Source organism: Aethina tumida, chromosome 5, assembly GCF_024364675.1.
Source record: "Aethina tumida isolate Nest 87 chromosome 5, icAetTumi1.1, whole genome shotgun sequence".
NCBI lineage: Eukaryota > Metazoa > Arthropoda > Insecta > Coleoptera > Nitidulidae > Aethina > Aethina tumida.
Window position 1 is genome coordinate 10,464,187 of NC_065439.1, and position 22,831 is coordinate 10,487,017.

Below are 22,831 nucleotides of genomic sequence, written 5' to 3' on the forward strand. Positions count from 1 at the left end.
ATCTTTTTGGTGTAACTGATATATTTATATTGTTCCAAAAATTTGTTAACGATTCCATGAAGAGCTCATAAGTGAATGGAGTTCAAACATTCACTAAACACATTCTAATGATACAATATAATTATCATTTCGAAATATTTTCAACTGAATTCGAATTATTTTTCAGACTATTCAAATAGACTACATACAATTAAAAGTACAAAGTATTTTAATTAGACATTACAAAATTTATGTGAATGAAAAATACTAAGGTTTAATAACAGTGTTTTCTAACTTTTCTAACATTTTCATCTTGGTCTGCTAGGGTGACGTTAGAAATCTTCGTAACTGAAAAATCTATTTATTAAAAATATTATTTTTCTTTTTAGGAATCGTAAGATAAATGCAATAATTTACTCAATTTATTTTGAAAGTCAATAAAATTATAAATGATCAAAAGTTTTTAGAATTTTTTTTTAAAATTAGATATTGAAGGAACTAACATTATTTTCAGATTTTAAGGTTATTTTTATCACATGTTTATCAACACTTGACTATTAGTTAATTGTTGCTTTAAGAAAGTTTTAAAATTAACAATTTTTAACAGTAGAATGAATAAGGCCGAATATCAAATTTGTGTCATTAAAATATTATTTATGAACGGACATTTGAAATAAATCTGTTTCGAAACCTATTATTAAATATTACATCGTTTTTACTTGATTAGATTTTTGATGGATTAACTTGTCAGTGCTTATCGAATCATGAAAACACAATACAAGAATCGGAAGCTTGTGAAATGTCCTCCTCCACTTTTAATATTATTTATCATCTTTATATAATTAATCTTTAAGGTTTGCACAATTGTGATTAATTATTGTTCGTGCTTTGAATCGGTTGTAAATATGACATTAGTTGTTTTGCAAGGAGAACACTTTTGTGTGTTATATGACAAACAGTAAATAAATATTAACTTTCTCCTATTCAGTTATATATTTGTTTACTGGATTAATAAATTTTTTAAAAGTGATTTATATGTGGTTAATCAGTGAATAACTGAACAGATTAATTAATCAACTAGTTGAATTTTAACGACTGGAACACGTTGATGGATAAAAAAAAAATATGCAAACTAAAAAAACTGCCTTTCTTTTCTACAACACTTTTCAGATTTATCAATGGCCTTGGAACGAGAAATAACTGTACAAAATTGTTAGCAGAAATAACAACAACCAGTTATATTCATTCAAGAATGAATTAAAAACGAAAAAATGCAGAGATTGTTTAACAGAATTTTAAAAAGAATGTTGTCTTTTTAAAAGCGACAGGAAACATATAACCAAACAAAGAGTAAAGATCAAAAGTGACTTTAACTACCAAGAAAGTTTACGTTTTTTCTGTCCAGGCTTGTTTCATACCATTTTTAGACGCGTTGTTTTTAAAACGAAGAAACGTGTGCAGCATCCAAATGACATGTTTATCTCTCCGATAATCATTTTTGAACGTAGAAAAATGAAAGCGTAGGTGAGACAGATCTGATAATACAATTAGGAAACTTTGACGAGGTGAAATCGAACGTGTTAATTAGATAATAAAACAATCAATGAAAGTAATTTGATCGGCTAATATTTTCAGTCGGCTAAAATTAACGAAAAATGAGAATAAAAGGGACGAAACAAAACGTTATTGTAAATCGAAAAATAACTATTATATTTATTAGTGTAATTACTTTCGAATTGAGATTAATAATATAGCATTACAATGCGATTGTGTATTTTTAATTAGTTAACATTGGAATTATTGTTTGGACATTTTTATTGGATGCTTTCACAATTAGAACGTTTAACCTACCATTACTCGATTTAATTACCGTCCCAAAATTAATTGCACTTGTACCAGTTTCTTATTTTATCGGTCTAATAATAGGAAACGTCGAAGACAACGTCCAAAATCGAATTAGCATATAATGGTACACGGAGGGCAATTAAGATGCCGGTGTTTACCAGTTTATTGTTTCCGATGTCCGATTTACTTTCTCCTCCGAAAAAAAAATTCCTCGTGACCGAAATTAAGAGGGCGCGATTTGCGACTTTTATATACAAATCGTGACTCGAATGAAGTCATCAATTCGCAAACCATTATTAAGAGGTCATTAGAAAATTGATGTACGATATAGGAGTTAGTCTTCATCCAGTTACTTTCGCAACAGACATCAAAAACAACGTGGAATCGATTGGTGAAGTAGCAGGAAAAAACGGACGCTATTCAAGTGCTGGTGCAATCAATTCAGCAAGATAACAAGCAAAGAAAGTGGAAGCCGCGAAGATAATTCAATCCGGAGCCATAAACACATCCCACACACACCTTAACAAAAAGTTATCTCTGAAAAATATATTGCACCATTGAAATAGCAATTTCACCGATACAATATAACAATAAATAGATGGAACGGGTTCGAATTACAAACAACGTCGTTCCTTCACCTCGACAACGTTAAATCACAATCGTGGATTTTGTTTTTGCGAATGATTTATCTACCAACGGGAAAATTATCTGGTAGACAATGGGTAAAAGTCGCTAGATGAAATATCGCCTCCATTCTAAAGTCGGATTCGCGTCTAATAAATCTTTTATCGAAACCGTTTCATTTGTGAACGCACAACGGATGTGAAATAATATCAGCCCAATAATCTAATTGCTGAAGAAAATAACCCATTTAATTGAAAATGTATTGGACCATTTTGATTTCGTTCGATATACCACCTGTTTGTGCCAGTCACTTTTATGTCAGGCTTTAGAACAAAAACTAACAATTAATAAAGCGTCAAGTTTCTGCTACTGATTTGTGGTAACTGAAAACATTAATTAGTGCGATCGTTTGTTTGGGAAAGTCGTTTTGAGGTGATAAAATGTTCACCTAACTCTTGTAGGTTGTTGTTTAATTGCCCCATTAAGATAAAATGTATGAAAGACATTTTAAAAATAATTTACGACGTTTTTACCACTGTATACTGCTGTAAATTAATTGGACTCACTGCTTTAAGCTCGATTCTTTGTTTCGTTGTTCGTTTCTAATCGATTTGCTGCGAAATATGTCAATTATTTTGCACACTCAATGGTTAAATGAATGCGGTGAACAACGACATAAATCTAATGTAGGTATTTTGTCAAGAATGCAGCACAATTGTTCCAGTTAGTCGGTTAGATAATTTCCTCGGCTCGTAAATGCGCTAATCTGCATATTGCATTACAAATTGTTGCATTCGTTTCTCACCTAACACCTTCGAGACAATAAAAACACATCCGTTTCAACTGTTTGTTTTTTGTGTCTAATGTTGTTGATAAACATTTGAATTAAATTGCTATAATGGATAAAAAATTAATGAATATTTACTATTTTTCTAAATTTTATATTCATATTTTCTATTCGTTGATGTGTTGTTGAAACTTTTCACCAAATTACTGAAGATAAAATGGATCCTAATTACCTTAGATAAACCTCACAATTGAATATTTTGCTATGAATATATCTTCAAATAAATGAAAATTAATTGAGACATTGTACTTTTGAAGTTGATCTTTTTGGTGTGATGGACACACATTCACTAAACACATTCTAATAATAGACCATTTAGAAATATCTTCAACTGAACTGTTTAATAATATCGAAATATTATTTTTCAGGAAGCATAGACTAATCAAATAGACTACATACAATTAAAATTACAATGTATTTTAATTAGACATTACAAAATTTATATGAACGAAAAATACTAGGTTTAATAACAGTGTTTTCTAATTTTTTCTATAACTTTTTTATCTTGATCTGCTAGGGCGACGTTAGAAATCTTTGTAATTGAAAAAGTTATATTATTATAAAATGTAAAATTTGAGATATTTAAATTATTAACTGTTGAAAAACATTGTTGAAGCGAAAAAAGTGACTGAGAAACGTCAAAAAATTGGATAAAATTGAATTTTCTACAGATGTAATTGAGTTATTTTTCTTCTTAGGGACCGCTGGAAATTTACTCATCTTTCATTGAACTTGTAATTATTTCTGGATGCAGCTTTAAGTAAAATGAAAATTTATTTCCCATTATCTGGATCTGGATCAAATTTACATCTCCACCTAGTCCAATTACAGTTATTCGATCAATTTTGTCCAATTTTCATCTTAATCTAGATTCAGCGTTCAGTCAATCACTTGATTTCGTCTATATCATGACCAGGTGTAAAATTCACTGTCACATAATTAAGTTGTTATGAAAAGCACTGTTTCAAATGAAAGTTTTGAATATTGTTTTTGTCTAAGAATCAAAATATAAATCAGAGATAACTTTTTAAATTCGGTTTTAAGAGTTAGATCTGCAATACTTTTTAGCAATATTAATATTCAATGTTGGTTTGAGCTTGCTTTCATTTGTGAACATAAACGGGTTTCGAATCTAGTTTTCAGCATTACCAATATCGATTAAGTACCTTTTCAGTTCATCATGGAACTACATCAGATGAATAACAACATCGGCATCCAATGATAAAGTGTGGAATTTAACCATTCGTGTAGAGAGAGAAAATATTCAGCGGAGTTTCATCTCAAGCAACTATTCCAAAACTCCTACCTACCTGAACTTGACATTAAACTGATTTCATGACGAAGTTCAACAAACCAAGCTATTCATATCTGTAGTTGGTCGGGTTTATTGGTCGACGTTTGTTGGAATTATTTCCTAACGTTTCGCTAGCACGAATGGCTAGCATCTTCAGAGGTCTGATTTGGTTCGTGTCACTTTGACATCAGATTGACAACTAAATGATAACTTAGACAACTGATATTCTATAAATTTCAATCTGTTCGCTGACCATTCTTATCTTCTTAGCGATTTTGTTTTGAGCACTAATGTCCATGTTTTATCAAACTTCAATGATTCTTCTTTTCTTTTGAAGTTGTTTCCGTGTTTATGGATTTCAATTGCTTCCCTAACAGTGCATGTTCAGTTACAGCAGACTTATCTGATTGTCCTAGGATGCAGTTTCGTTTGTGTTCCCTAATCCTAGTCCCTATTGAACGTTATGTCGTACCGATGTATTCTTTTCTGCAAGAGCATGATATGCGGTATATTCCAGAAACTTTTTGGTGGTCTCCTCTATCTTTGGCAGATCTGAGACTGTGTTGAATCTTGTTGGTATTAAAACAGTATGGATATTATGTTTTAATAAGATATATATATGGGAGAAAAGTTTTACCAATCGTGGGCTTACTAGGTAGATCTTTATAATTAGTATGAGGGGTTATAGTACGTCTTATTTCTAAACTTTTGTATCCGTTGGCCTGTAGTGTTTTCCCAAGTGTGGTGGTGTGTGCCACATATCTTTTTGGCTCGTACGTGTTTTGATCACCCCTTGTTTTTGACTAGTATGATGGTTAGATAGTTTATGTAGATACCGATCGGTATGTATAGGTTTTCGGTATACTGTATAGACTAAATGTTCACCCACTCTTTTTACTAGGACATCAAAAAAGGTACTTGATTCTCCTTTTCCAATTCCATTGTGAATTTGATATTGTTATGTTAAGAGTTTAGATGTTTTAGTTGTCCATATCTCCATATCACGAGTATCATCTACGTAACGATACCAACTAGAAGGTTTGTGTTTGGAAATCTCAATCAATCTTTTTGTTCGAACTTTTTCATAAAGAAATTGGCGATCATTGGACTAAGAGTTGTCAAATGAAACAACTTTTAGTAAGGCACGTACGAAAAAGGACCATTAAATCTGGACGGAATATTTCTGATATCATGTTTAATGAAAAGTGGGACTACGTCGAAACTTACTAGTCTATCTTCTACATCAAGATGTAACCCTTTCAATATCTCAACAAAATGACTACGAAAGCTTTGTCGCGTGTCCCCTACAAATATCCTACCTCACTTTAAGGAAGCTCAATCTAGATGAATACTCAAATAAAAAAAGAGACAATTGATTATTATATCTTTCCCAAAAAAGTAAATATATATTTCAAAAGTTGAAATATGTAATATAGTTTAATATAAGTTCCATTCCCTTAATTTTAATATGGTGTCATGTTGAAAATACATATAATGTTTTAAATGAAGAATGAATACAATAAAATTAGCCGTATATTCTTTTGTTCTCCCTTTTTTTTTTTGGAGAACAGCAATTTCAAACACCCATTGTCTTAAAATTAGCAATAGGTTCTGAACATCGTTATTTTTTTTTTTTTTGTACGGAGTAACTTTCGATTCTGATAAATAGTGAGAAGATTCCTATCGAATTGTTTTACGATTATCATTCAGCAAACGCGTTCCCGAACAATGCACGGTGAACGTCGCGAAAACTTATTTTCCAACCATCACAATCAATTTTTTTCCACCATCTTCTAACCATTAACGCGAAATAGTGAAGGGTAAAGCTGATAAAAAATGACGAACATTAATTCGCGATTTACGATTTACGATTTACGATTTAGTGTCGTGTCTCTGAAACCGAATCACTTACTCATCCACACCTTTCACTTTTCGATGCATTCAATTAAACAGTTCGCGCGCACTTTTTTGTGCATAATTAGCACGGTGAAATGCGCTTCCCGATGCCCACCGTTAAATATTTCATTTCGAACATTTTAACCCAAGTCGTGACGGACACATTCAGAAAAAAGATGAATAAAATCCGAGATGAACTAGATTAACCGAATCGCCGTGCCGTAATTATATACGTTCACTTTTATCTCTTCCAATAAAGCGTCTAAACGATCGTAATTGGTTCGCAATCAACTGTTGTACGAGTCTTTAACTAATGTTGGACTGTGCAAATCAAATTGATTGATTGTTTTTATCGCAGTTGTCATTATTAATTTATAAGTTGCCAGTCCAATTTGTTATTTATGTCTGTGATTTAATTACTAACAATTACTGGATAACATTTGAAATAAGCTGTTTTGGCGCATAAAGTACGTGATGTAAGTTTGTATCAAAGGTGTGGGAATGAATAGTTAGATGGCGCCAAACAAAAAATTAAAAGGCAAAAGGACGTGAAGCGTGTAAATGGCATTTTATAAAGTTTATCGGCTCGTCCACCATTAAAATGGAGTGGTAATTGAATTGTTGTCTGGGGCAGATTCAGTGCGAAAAGAATCGCCTTTATCACCGTTATTAGATGGCGAACAACGTGCTATTTGAATTTATGATCTGGGTTATATGCTTTCTGATCGACGATTAGTGAGTGCCAGCTATCAGCTATATCAGCGCTTTAAATTATCTCTTGGTCTTTCTTCTTGTTGTTGTTTTATATTATAAATTAAATATTATTATTTCCTATTCTAAAGAAAATGAAATGCACATGTTGATTATGATGAAATAACAGTGCGATAACAACGATAATCTTCCTTGTTTTTTTCGTGGATTCAGGTTACTAGACCGAAGTAATAAAACGTGCAACTAACCAAGACAATTAAAGTTAAATCAACTATGACTCTTTTATGTCTGATTCACTGAAACACATCTTCCCGACGAGACCGTCGAAAATCTCATGGCATGACTTTTTATTTCACATGTTGGTTGAGTTAGAAAGTAGTTTGGAAAGGGGAATTCGATACGCGATGAAAAATCCTAGTCCCTAAAAGGTTGAAGGAATATTAAATATCAAATGACAATTAGCTAGGTGTAATGATTTGTCGACGCGATATGCTAATGATGTTGTGGGAAATCTCGGAGCGTATGTAATTACAATGCGCAAAAATCAGAAATGTTAATGTATACGAGAACACGCCCAAATTCTGAACATTCAAATTTTAATGGACAAGCTTAATAATAGTAAATAAATACTTATAAATTTAAATCATGCTCGAAATAAAAAACAAAATTATTATTGAACTTTTGGGTGAATTACTTTGGACTGAGTCGTTTAAAAATGGTGGAAAGTGGCTGGCACATTAGAATCTTAAACACAAAAATAATGTTAATCTAATTAATAACTAAACATTTTGATAAATAACTAAATAGAGTTTTAAAACTGCTAAAAATTGATCAATAGTTAGTGAAATACTCCCAATTTATTTCCTAAAAACTATTAAAAGTCAAATTTAGAAGAAACGAGGAAAAAAAACAAAATAGATACCTGAATTACGTAGTTGTATGTAATTATCGGCGGAGAGTTGGCAGTGGACACAAATGTTGAAAAATTAATAATTCACACAATTCAAAAATTGTTTTATTGTATTTATGGTAAAAAGTCTCCAAGAATCTCTATAAAAACTGTTAAAGCAGTTTTTTATTCTTCCCACATTTTTTAAATGAAATTAATTAGTTTTAAAACTTATTAATTACAAAATTAATTTTTCCTTTTATTTTATAAAAAGAGCTTTCCGGTATTAATTATAGAACATTTTGGTTCATAGAAATTATTAAAAACGAAATTTGGAAAAAACGAGGAGGAAAACAAAATATATACCTGTATTATCTAGTTATGTAATTATATATATTGTATTAATGGTAAAAAGTCTCAAAGAAAATTGTTAAAACAATTCTTCCCACATTTTTAATAAAATTAATTAGTTTTATTATTGTGTTTAATACTTTTTAATTACAATATTAAATTTTCCTTTTATTTCCTAAAAATGCCTTCCGGTATTAATTATAAAAGACACATTTTGGTATAATTAAAAACCAAATTTAAGAAAAACGAGGAGGAAAACAAAATAGATACCTGTATTATCTAGTTGTATGTAATTATCGGCGGAGAGATGGCAGTGGACACAAATATTAAAAACTTCATAATGCAAACAATTCAAAAATTGTTTTATTGAATTTATGGTAAAAAGTCTCATAAAATAAAACAAATCTTATAAATAAAAGTGAAGCTAATCTGTTTAATAATTACAATATTTTATTAAATAATTAATTTCAGATTTAAAACTGAATCTTTTTAAAAAGTAAAATTGACCTGTACTTAATAAGTTTTAAGTAAATTATTTTTGAAGGGATTGTTTAAAAATGACAAATAAATACTTCGATAACCCAAATTATGATTTGCCACAAAAGACGAGTTATGAAGACTAAATAAAATATATACATAGAATGTTATAATTGTGTAATTATCATATAAGTATGATTTAAGCTGAACATTATAAAAAGATACTGCTAAAGTACACAAAAAAAAGATTTTGAAACCTATAAAATAATATTTTATATATAAATATATTATGTAATTTATATTTTAACGCAAAAAGTCGATTATTTGTGACGAAAGTTTTTTTATTTCCATTTTCAAAAAAGGTACGATTAAACCATTGCAGACTAGCTTTGTCGACATTTTCATACATAGATTTTCTCACAAGAAGTCTAGTAGCCAAATATAATGATTACCATTTTATGGGTTGTCTTTAACAAATTTAATTTGAAAAACTCTTAATAAATTTAGAATTTCAAATTTTGTAATCATGTAAACACCACAAAGTAAGTTGTGGGAGTGCCCAACATTATTTTAATAAATCGAGAATTAGTATTAGAATTGTTGCCGACAGGGAATGTTGTTCGGGCATAAGACAGGTTTCATCAGAAAGGAAAAACCACGAGGTGTTTACCTGAGGCAGGAGAAATTGGTCTTATCGAAGGATGTGCCAAATATTTAGTTATCAAGATATTCAAATAATCGAAGTCCGAGTAAAAATTACACATAGGTAATTTTCACCTTGCCATCCAATTTGTTTCAAATTATCAAAAATTCGAGTTATCATAGTTAAAGTGTGTATCTGGAAAATTAGAATTTGATAAACAAAAATAAAGTTAGTTAGTTTAAAATTATTATATTTAAACAAATAACTCAAGAATGATAGAATAGGTTGAAAAATTAAAATCTTGAACATAAACGTAAATTAAGAATATGAAACGTAAATGAAAGGCAATTAGGAATGTAAAAAAATCCAACGAAGTTTATTATGTCGTCGAAGTCGTGAATTTACGTTTCCCTTTTGTGCTAAACTGTGACAGTGAAGGTTTATTTTTTCATTAGCCTCGTACAAATTGCAAACTCTCTTCCAACATTTCGTGTCATTTGTTTAAATTATTTGACAAACTTCGCTTCTCCTTTGGTTATCCAAATGTTACTACTATTTTATTAATATCTCAATTATCATTAACTTTAGCAATTGTATAATTAATTAAAAATCTTTTAAGTAATTTAATAACATAGAACTGTAGAAACTGTAGATGCTTTTCTTTTGAGCGATTAATTGGAATTCGTGAACGTCATACTTTCGTTTTTCGATCAATCTCGGAGTTGAATAATAGAGCAATTGGTTTTATCAATAAATTGCAGCCAAGAAATCCAATAAGTTATCTGAAATTGAACGACGTAACAGTAACACGGTCTGAAATAAATCAGGAAAGTAGTGATTAAAAGAATCCGCCACGATCGAACGTTCCGATTCGGATGAAACAATTTATGTAATTTATTACATTGTACAACAATATTTTTTAATACCTCGTAAACAATCACTGATATAATAACAATAATGATTCAACTTAAATTAATGTAGTTTGTGAATGGAAACTGTTTTAATAAATTGTTATTTCAAAACTAAAAATGTACATAAGTTCGTTGTGCATTTTAAAACGATTTGAAAAGTTGCAACAGGCCAATATCGATGGAAACCAGTTTCAATTGATTCGATTGTGTTTTGAATGGAAGGTGTGAAGTAACTTTAGAAATACTAAAATACCATATGGCCTAAAACAGGTGGCGAAATATGAATTATTTGCACAAGGACGTTGTTGCCATTCCCGAATGAAATTTTTATAGATTTTTATCAGATTGACAATTAGTCATTAATATAACTGACAATTAGTAATTAGGCAATTTTACAGAACCAGATTAAGATAATATTGAGACTTTTAATTTATACTGTACGTCAACGTCCAAAAGATTCTAATAGATTTACTGTTAAGTAATATTTAATATCAATATTTACAGATTTCAATGTTTAGTGTACCTTAATGTTATTGTATCATCATAAATGTAATATAATGTAATTAAAATGAATGAATTGGTAATTAATCTTAATCAAGTTTTCTACATTATAATCCGTAACATCAATTAAATAAAAATGAACAAGACATGAAAAAAGTAATTTCACCTAACAAAACTACAATAACACACACATACAAGTTTCATTCAAGTTTAAATATGGTTCGATCTTGGTTCACATAATTCTTTGGCAATGCAAAAAATAATTAGAAAAAAATTATATGTTTAATTACTTTCTCTGGACATTTTGATAAATCTCGTGCGTAGTTTCTCACGAATCGATAAATGGAATTGTAATTCAATTAAAGACGATGACAACTTTCATTTAACAATACAATTTATGTGTAAAAATTAAATATTTATCGTCAATCCTTGTTGGAAATTGGTTGTAATCGATTGAATGTTTATAAACTTATCAATCACACGTCGATTATAAATACACGATCCGTCTAATTGCGATAATCGATGGAAGTGATATAATCTTTGTGTTTTTACTTTCACTCAAAATCAATTACTGTATTGCCGAAAACGTTTAAGGTTAAATCGTATTTCGCTGTTTTCGAGACAGGAAATTATACATCACTCTTTATGGAACAATGTCCGACCTTAATGTCTTTGTTGTTGGAGCAATTTTTTATGCAAATTTTAAATAACGATCTTCAAACAATTATTTTAAAATTTCGCAATCATATTTGTATACTTTCAATATCTTAGAATGTTATTATTTGTGAATTTAATTAATAACACAATAAACGCATCACGTGAACTTTACTTTTCATTAATAAAATTTATAAAATGTAAAATATTAAAATATTAATAATTTTTTAAGTTAGATTCAATTTTTAAAACATCGCCAAATTCATATCACTTTTGCATTGATGGCACATATTGGTTTGTAAAAATTAAATTTCTTTCATTCGTTTAGCATATTTTTTTAATGTAGAGAAATCTTAGTTCAACATTATAAAATATTATACGACTTCATACTTAGAAAACTGTGAATAATAAAATTTTTCATCTTATTTTCTATACATATTTATATACATTTTGTACTGCAGTAAAATTAAATAAAATAAAAAGCTTTTCTTTTTGTGAATTTGTACAACAATTAATAGAAATGGCGCAAGATCCTTGTTGTCATTTAAGACTATTATCTTGAATTTACTTTTCAAAACTACTATACTACAGTAATCTATATATCCATAAATTTCCTACATTCTTATCTAGATTACTAGATTACTTATCTGCTAATTAAGAAGCTGAAAGTAATGAACAAAATGGAGGTTTTCATCAAAGTATAATTGATAAGAAAAGAGTAGTACAACAAAGTCGATTGTAATATATGAAACGTAAGAGAAGTTTATAGAACATTTTTCAAGATGTCTTCTACTTGTTTGAAAAGGTTGGATGTATAATAGTTATTGGGTGGAAGACACAAGAACAGATATTATGTTTCTACTTTTAATTTCATTCTTTGTTTCTAGCGTTATATATATATATATATATATATATATATATATATATATATATATATATATATAAAATTTATTATTAAATCTGAAACGCATAAATAGTAAATTGCATAATTTAAACATATTACGAGAGGTAATTCGGTTTAAGCGAACAACTAATCTTAATAAATATAAACAAATTGTTACAGGTGAAATTCGTGAACACCAAAAGGCATATTGTAATTCCCATAGAACGAAGGTCGTTATTACCTAATAATTATTGAACATAAATCAAAACAACCATAATTTAAATGAAATTATCTTAAATTGAACCAAAAAATTTAAAATTTCAATATTTTTTCAGAAAAGTAGGCACTCTTGAATTATTACAATTTTCACAATTAAATATTAATTGAAAAATAAATTAGAAACTGAATGGTCGAGAGATCGTCCGACTAGAAAATTTTAAATCATAAACAATGCGCTAATTGGAACGAACCGTTACCATTTTTAATAACAATTATAAAAGTTGCAGGTGTAAATTATTCACACCTTAATTTTTTACGAAAATTAGTAACGATGCAAAATTAACAAACATATTTCGTTTGCATAACATAACTGGGTCGGTTTAAATTAATAATAATTGTTAATTAACGTTGAAATTATTTAATAAAAATACATCCGATACAATCCGGGTAATTAATGAACAATTAAAAAAACAGCATCATCATGTATAACGATTGTTAAATTAGATAAAATTTTTAGATAAGTATTATACACTTGCAAAAATACAAAACGTTGCATGTTTATCAAACAGTTCATTAAGGGGAATTATTTTGAATATTCGTCATAATCATAATAATGCAATTCTGGCAAAACTGTCGGTATAACAATTAATTATAAAATCGGACAGAATATATCATTTTACATAAGAGCCTGGACGAGCCTTAATTTCGAACGGATGCTGTAAATCATAGAAAACATTCGTTGCATAATAAACAGTATCGTAAACATGCAGTGCTATAGTTCATAGTAATTTATTGTGCATATTTGTTATTACAATTTTACCGTTACACAAATGGAAAAGACACGAACATTTTCTCGTCAATTGTTCGTCTTGCATTTCTCGATTAAATGCGAATTGTTCAACAAGATAAATTAATCATTTACAATTCATTTCTTTTTTAATAAAATAAATAATGAATAAAAATATGTAACAAGCTAATGAAAAAAGCAGTAAATTAAAGAAATAGTTAATTAGTCAGCCAGTATGTTGGTGTAAAACAATCAGGAAACAATATAATTCAATTTAAATGTTAAATTTACTTACAATTTGCAATAATAACATTGTTGACCCAAATAAATGAGTTCGCTTACCTAAAACAAGAACAAAAAAAATAAATTAGCTTTGGCTTTTGTGTTATTTAATTGAGTTAAGGCTTACGTAAAATTAAAAACATGTACACAATTAAATTAATTAACATTCCTTGTTCAGTTACTTCTTAATTGAAATAGTAAATTAAATATTTTGTACATTTATCGAAATTCCAGACAAAAAGTGGTCTTTAAAACAAACATTTTTCAAATCAAAATAGGATTAAATCATTTATAATCGATATTTAATTGTGCAAAAGCATTGTGGGATAATTAGAATGGTCGCATGAATGGATTTAGGCGCGTAAGTCGGTGATGTTAACGATGGTCGAGAAGACGAGCTGGCCAAGTTGGTTGGCGCAGCGTCTGTCTAGCTCGCGTCGAATATTTCGCAGGACAGTGACCCAAACTGGTTGACAATATCTCCTGCGACGGATTATCACACGTTCACACATTGAACGATCGTGATCGAAATTTTGATGGGAACTCCCATTCTTTTTATTAGATTATCTTATTTTTAAGGTAATTAGAGAAGTATAAATTTTATGACAGGTTCCTGAACAATGAAATATTAATAAAGAATTGAATGTTAAATTTAGCTGAAAAGTAGCACATCTATCAAAGTACAGAAACTTGCAAAAATATTCAACAAATTCGCATTTAAATAATTTCACTGTGATAAAACAATATAATTTTTATGTTTATTTAATTAATGTGGATTTAATGAAATTTATTATGTTAATTTAATGAGCTTATGACGTTCTCAATTTTAAGGTTGCAGTGTTAACTAGGTTGTTTACCTTATTAAAAAAATAGAAATTGTCGTAGAATCTGTTTTGCTCTGAAATTTAAATCACCTTTTTTCAAATATTATTTCATTTTTGAATTATACTCAAAATGACTAACTGCGTTTTTCTATTTTCATTTGTTTTTGAGATTCAGTAAAACTTAGATAACTAGAACCATAACATGCTAAACAAAATGAAGTAAAACTCCAAATTATCAACAGTGAATCGAATAAATATACCATAAGTATAATTAATAATAAATATCATTAATAATAGTGGATCTGAAAGATAAACAGAAAAATCCAATTTATTATTTTAGATGTATTTAGGATATTTAGTTATTTATATTGAGACATTTTCCATATTTTTTTTGTTAGGTTCACGTAACGAAATGAAATAAATAATCAAAGGAAATAATTTTCTTCGATTTATCTTTTATATTTAATTTTCTTTACTCTAACAGACATTCGAGATACCAATCAGCATTATTCCTATCAAAATTTCAATTGTGTTTAATTTTTACAAAAAATGTTCACACATTAATTAAAATGTCTGATTTACCAAGAGTTGTAATGTAACTTATCCACAACATTATAAAAATATATTTAAAATAATTGTAGAAACATCCAAAATACACTTGTGACAACACACACGAGTCGGACGAGCGTTTTATCACATTTTTTGGTAGTAAGTCATTAAGTTAGTATTCATTTTAGGTATAGATTATACTACAAAATAACAATAGAGAATAAAATTACGTGTCAAATGGCGTGAAAATATTATGATCACTGTATTTGAAATAAGAAAGTTATTATATTTAAATAAAGAAAAATTACATAAAAATACCCAACAGCCTTTTCATTATTTTAGAATATCATTAATGTCACTTGATAAGCTACTCTTTTCTTAATGTGTATACCAAATATAAACTTGTCAAAATTATTATTCTTAATAACTTAGTAACAAACTTTTTAATTAGTCACGTCATGTGAATGTCTTTTAAAAAACTTCTATACTTATCTAGTAAATTATCTAAAAAGTAAATGGCCATTGAGAAATGATTTGATGTTTAGTGAATCCAGAATTTCAAGTAAAATTTAAAAACGGAATAATATTTGTAGGGTTTCATTTAGAAAATTAAAGTTAATCAATCTCACTTTCGTTGTATACTTTTTATAACAAAAAATTTTATATACATATCTTATTTCAGTTAGTTGAAATGTAAATTTCATTATACGTAATGGAAGATTAGGCATTAACGACGCAAATTAAGAGCCCTAATCATCGAATACTTTCTTTATCCCACGTCATGTTTCTTTGCGTGCTAACGTGAACCGCAATTAAATTAATAAGTAGACAATTTATGAACAGGTCGTATTCAATTGTCGATAAACAAATTACACGCATTACACAACCCATTTTTCGAAAAATTCCCAGCGATTATATGCAACTGAAGAACGCAAAAATTTTTTGAAAATTTTCTTTCATTGCCTCAAGCTGAAATTATTATTATATTATTATTAGTATTACTAAATTATGAAAACGTTGTGTGTGTGTGTATGTGTGTGAGTGTTATCAAACAGCAATTGTATAATACTGGTAAATGTGCATTACATTTTTTTCATTTCATCGTCGATAAATAGAAAGTCGGCTATTTGATTAGCACAACACGAAATCGAAAAAATTATTTCGCGTAATCATAATCAAAAACAAACGGTTAAACTGCGAATCCATTTAATTACGAATTTGCATAAGATAAGTGGTAAACGATGAAAAGTCGTGAGGTAATTGCTTTCTTCTTCCGATCATTCCCACAACGAATCAAGAGAATTAATTCGGCTTGTTCCAGTGAAATCCTGCGATTAAACAATTAAATCCTCATCACGTACTATTTTTTTAAACCTATTGATATGTGATCGTTGAGAAAATTAACATTTTTAATGGCTTTATCTATTATTATGTTTAGCAATCGTCCTTGTGTTATATAAAGGAATGCAGAACTTTTATTTACAACTGCATTTGATTTTTTATTCCAATGATTAATTAAATCGTTGAGTGTGGTTCAATGAATTGAACAGTTCGATATAATAATCGAATAATAATACGGATTATTTAAAGTATATGTATTTTTGAGTATCTTACAACAGGATTAATTGGACTGGTGACATTTCTAAGGAAGGGAACAAAATGATGTTTAGATTGTTAAATTTATTAGCAACTTTTTTAAATTGATTAATTTAAATATTTAAATAAAACAATGGAAAATTTTTGTAATCCTTTTATAATTCTTTAAAATGTAAAGATTAGTAAAATTATTATTTGCAAGTCTTATTGTTTATATATTATTCAAAATATAATATTTAAAATTATATTATATATAAATTTCAAAATATTTAAATAATTAAAATTTAAAACATACCAGAAATATTTGAAATTTTAAGAATATTATATAATAAACATCAAAAATTTTATATAAAATGAAAAAATCATAAAAAATATTAATTATGAAAAATTACTAAAATATGTGAAATGATAGGAATATTAAAAATATGAGATATATTAAAAGTATAAAATATTTTAATAAAAATATTTAAAATAATGAACATTGACTAAATGATGTTTAGATTATCAAATTCATTAGTAACATTTTTTAAATTGATTAATTTCAATATTTAAATAAAGCAATGGAAACATGTTGTAATCCTTTTATAATTCTTTAAAATATAAAGATTAGTAAGACTATTATTTGCAAATTTGTAATATTCAAATTACATCAATTATTATTAATATATTATGCAAAGTATAATATATAAAATTTTAAAATATTTCAGATATTTAAAATATTGTACAATAATTTCCCAAAATAGAGGATGACAAATTTCAAAATTTTTAAATAAATAGAAATTAATAAACACCAGAAATATTTGAAATTTTAAGAATATTATACAATAATCATCAAGAATTTTAGATAAATGGCAGATATATTAAGAATATAAATTATTTTGATAAAAATATTTCAAATAACTAAAGCACAAAATATAAAAAATTTACAATAGTTATAGTAAATATACGAAATATGAGAAATATCAATAATCAAATAATTATTTGAAGTTTGAAAGTAGCAATTAATCAATTTACATAAACGACATAACATTTACGTTGACATTTATTTACATACATGTGCGTGTCAAACATATGCTTAAAATCGAAATTAACTGTACGTTTCAATTAGTTCTTTCAACAAATAGTAAAATTTTTTCCGTTTTTCGATTACGCAACAGTTTACGTTTACATTAGTCAAACGAAAAGTTCAACACGCATAATTAATTATCGTAGCTGCGAGCAAATGAATCGTTCGGTTTTATCTTAAAATAGAAAGTGTCGGTCCAAAAATGGAGATAAAAATTTACAACAACAATAAAGGTGTGCGCGACAATTTTTTCCTTAATCGAACGTTCGCGATTTTTGGCACAACCAGTTCGCAGGTGTGTTGTACTTTCTAATTGATAATTGTCGTAATTTTTGATTTGATGTACAAGTCAATATTTGCACAGATTCGAATGAAATCACGGCACGAAAATAGACGCGAAACAAAAAAATGATTGGATATGTGATCAGCATTCGAGATATGCAAAGAACGAGAGTTGAATAATGTGAAACTCTTAGGTAACTGACTCAAATACATAATGGCATTAATATGTGTGAAATGTCCATCGATATTGTTCGTAGAAAGCCCCAAAGAAATTATCATTGTTACTTCGGACTTTTCTTATAATTACATTAATATATTTAAATCGGGTGTCCATTAATTAACGTATATTAAACGTCGATTTCTATTATTTCTTTTTCTTACCGTTTTGTCCATTGTATTCTAAGTGAATCAGAAGAAATATTTCATTTCGTAATCTCTGTATTAATTGTTGTCAATCTTATTAATACAAAGATAATTCTTGGAATATGTTTAATTAATGATATAGTCAGTGCAATTTTAACTCGAAAATCCTAATACCGAAATGCATTGAAAAAAATTAAAACTTAAAAATTTGATAATTAAAATTCATGGATTTAAACATTTCTATCAACTGACCAATATACTTCGAATTATTAAACATATAAAAACTACAGAAATGTTTAATTTATTCAATATTATACAATAATATTTGAAATATTTCAAATACTTGAATTATTATTAGAAAATTATAAAAAAAGTATTAAAATTCAAATTATTAGAAATATTATTATAATTATTTGAAATATTCAAAATAATAATAAGTATCACAAATATTTGATAAATATTTGAATGTTTCAAAAAATATTTGAAATATTTAACATATTTAAATTATTAAGAATATAAAAATATTAGATAATTAGTAATAAGTAGTCAAAAAATCAATTTTTTAATAACATAGATTTAGATATAAATTTGTATTTATAGCTATTTTTTCTAAAAAGGTAAATCTTTTTTAAAAGCTTTCTATTTTCATCAACGTATATTTCGAAGGCTTCTTTGTAGATAATTTTTCATCTTAAAATTAAGATATTCAAAACAGTTAGTTAGATTAAAAATTATATAGAATTTTATTAAAAAGAATTAATTTTTTCGGGTTAATTTCAAAAACAGGGAACATAGTTTAATTACTAACCAAAAACAAATTCAAGAGTTTAAACGTATTAACTCAATTTAAAAAACGTTTATTTTATACAGACATTTTGGTCTACAATTTTTAACTCAAAATATGTTAATTATTGTTTCGTACATCATTTTAAGACATCCTAAACTATTAAACCATTGAATATTTTTTTATTTGCTTTCGATTACTTTAAAACATCCGGCAAGAGCTTTGTTAGAAGATAAACACAAAATTTATTTCCGACAACTTTCCATTTACTTTATTGAAACCGGAAAAATCACCAATCACTTTTCTCAAAGTAACATTTATATAAATCATCAGTTTCCCATATGTTATTTTTTATAACCAAATTGAATATTTTAAATGTTTAAAAACGTTTTAAACAGTTTTGGAAAGTTTAATCATAAATCTTCGGTTCAAGGATACAAACTACACATTTTGCAACAACAATCCCAAATTCAATTTACAAATAACCCGAATCACTTGAAAGAATTCCAATTGTACAATTACAATAAATTATTCTAAGCACAAAGTTAAGTAATTATCAACAATAGAACACCAATTGAAGTTTTATTTAAAAGATTAAACAAGTTTTTTTTAAATTGTTTAAATGTCATATTAAAATACAATATAAATGTTACAGCACCTTTACAAAAAAACAACATTCTAATAAGATAAAGTAAAAGCTCAATTAATTTATAAAATTGATTGGAAAACGAAATTAATTATTAATCAGATTAAATTTAATCCATATCCTTTCGATTTTATTTAATGGTTAAAGTGAATTGATGAAATTATTTCGTGAAGGTCTATTTTCGGTTATATTTAGATCCATGTTTGTTGCTTCAAATATTTCGCGTCAGGCAACTTAATTAGTATTTTAAGATTATGAGCCCAAATTCCTCAATACGTTTATTGACAACAAAGTTAATTGTTTTAATTAACACTCTATCCCAAAATTGCAGTTTATTTAAAAATTCAAATACATACTTAAATCAACATAAAGTATTACATTATTAAATAAACAGGTGATTCAACAAACCATCGTCACCATTAATAGTCATATTATTCTTATTGTATGACTAAAAACAAAATTTCTTTATTTATTTTTATCAATAAATGTTACAGAAGATATTTATTATAACTAAAAATACAGTAATAATACTAACAGGAATTTTAGTGTTAACTGTTTATTCCATACGTGGAATTTTAATGTGTCCTGTCCAAAACGCCTTGTTCCAAATTTTCAATTGTGGAACGTACGACGTGATAAAAATATAGGTTTTACTGAAGATGAAAATTTGTACGTTTTAAATGCTTCATTTCTAAACTTCTTAAAAAAGGGTTCAAGAAAATATACAAACTTTTATTGTCTACTATTTTTTATGTACAACAATGACCCAACGAAGATATATATAATTTACTAAGTGTATTTGAATATGCAGCAAACAAAATGTTAGTAAAAATAAGTTTTTACTTTTACATAAACTTAGATAAAAGCAATGTTTTACTTGCAACACATTCATACTTATTTTAGAGTGTTATTGACTGTTGCAACTCTATATCTTTTAAGTAAAATTTAATACCCGTATAATTAACTTAAATTTATTACATGTAACTAATAAAATATTGTAATAAACAAGTTTTTCATATAAAATATTAATTAACACAGAAACATTTTCTATTACTTGTCAAAAATGATAATTACCAATAAAACGTTCCCAACAATAATTTTCCTATTTTATTAAATAGGTAAAAAATTTCGCAATCAAATCCAATAAACAATTTAACGAAAAGTGTGCGTAAATGGAAAAAAATCTTAGATAGGAATAGTTGATGTAGGTCATGCCAAAAATCCCACCGGCACAAAAATCCCTGGAAAGTATGAATAAATTACGAGGAAAACGTGCACATTCACAAGTAATATAACTAAATGCCCTTTTTGAAAGTTGCCAGGTGGATTTTTTGTGACCTAGGAACCCCGTTTCCGAAGGCGATTAGATTGTAACATTTCTGCATCTACGGGTATCATTATGGACCATCCGGATTTTGTACCTTATGTGTTCTAATGACTGTTGAGACTAATAAATGAATGTTTTCAACTAATAAACTATTAAAATAATTTAATGAGTCATAGAATGTTTTCTGCATGGAATTCAGTAACTTAAAACGAGATTGTTAATATTAAAATTAAACTTTCATCAATTAATACAATTTTTTTCACACTAAGTTTTAATAAATAAATTGCAACCCTTTTAAATATTTTAAAAACATTTAATTACATAATAATTTCATCTATTTATATGTTTGCCATCTAAATATTATTAATATATAAAAGAGTATTATATTTGTGTTGCCACACTAGCAAAAAAACACACAAAAAGATGAACCAAATAAGACGGCAAGTTAAAATGATCACCTTTACCATAGTTCAACCGTTGGACTATTCATCTGGGAGTTGGCATTTTTTTCATAATAAACAAAAGTAAAATATGAAAACGTAACTAACCTTCCTCGCTCCATTCGGAAATGGTAGTGTTGAGCATCGACCACTCCATCTCCATGTCCATGTCCTGGTTCGGCTCCATGTTTCCCTAACCCCCTTGGAACCAAATAATATAACCCGAAAACGAAATATATATCGAAAAATCCAATCACTTATTGATCATCGTCGGAACGCGTGCATCGATATCCAATCATTCCGGTCTTGTTTAACGTGTGTACCTATTCCTGCTAATCCCGCTGCACATGTTAAGACGCCGGTCGGGCGAAACTGTGCGCATGTCCGAATTCCGCGATACCTGTTCACTTTGGTCCGAGCACTTTGCTGCGATCACGAAACGAGACTGACGCCGGATTTCGATTCGGTTGTGCGGTTCGGCCCCAGCAGGAACGAGACCTTTTCACAGTGCCGGCTACTGATCCCAAATGGTCCGGCCTCTCGGTATCTTGAGACGTTAGGCAATCATACATCATCACACACACAGAAAAATATTCTTATAAAATTAATTTGTTTTACGTTCGTTCGTCGTTTATTAATAAAAACTATATTATTTTATTGGCTACTTGTAATAAATGTGTTTTCTAGTAAAATAACAATTAAGTCTTTCATATTCATGGGCTACTCATAATAAATTTCGCATAAATTCGCATTTTTATCACAATTTTTGGTTAGTTACTTATAAACTGTTAGTAAAAAATAAAGTATTAATTATTCAAAAAAAATAAAATACTTCGAATTTATTATACTTTAATCAAAATGTTGAATAATGTCCATATATACAGCTTAAAATGACATATGAGACTATAAAACTTATTTCATCATTTTTATCATAATTTTTCGTCAATTATCAGTAAACTGCTAGCTAGTAAAAAACAATTAAGAATTAAGGATTCATAAAAAATAAAATACTTCATATTTAATATATTTAAATATAAATTGTTCATAAAACAATTGAAAATGGACGTACGTATAGTAAAATACACATCTTTATCAGAATATTTCTTTACCTTACTAATAAGTTTATTAAAAAAAGATAATGAAATATTAATTAATTATAGA

The 22,831-nt window shown here is 27.7% G+C and overlaps 1 protein-coding gene across 1 annotated transcript in view; it reads right to left on the minus strand.

The window, feature by feature from the left end:
* LOC109595970 (cerebellar degeneration-related protein 2-like) overlaps positions 1–22,099 on the minus strand; it is a 64,098-nt gene extending 41,999 nt beyond the window's left edge. The window contains exon 1 of the mRNA XM_049967170.1: positions 21,779–22,099. Within this exon, the coding sequence (XP_049823127.1) occupies positions 21,779–21,857 (79 nt within the window). The 5' untranslated portion in view covers positions 21,858–22,099. The remainder of the gene's footprint in view (positions 1–21,778) is intronic.
* Positions 22,100–22,831: the final 732 nt, after the last annotated feature.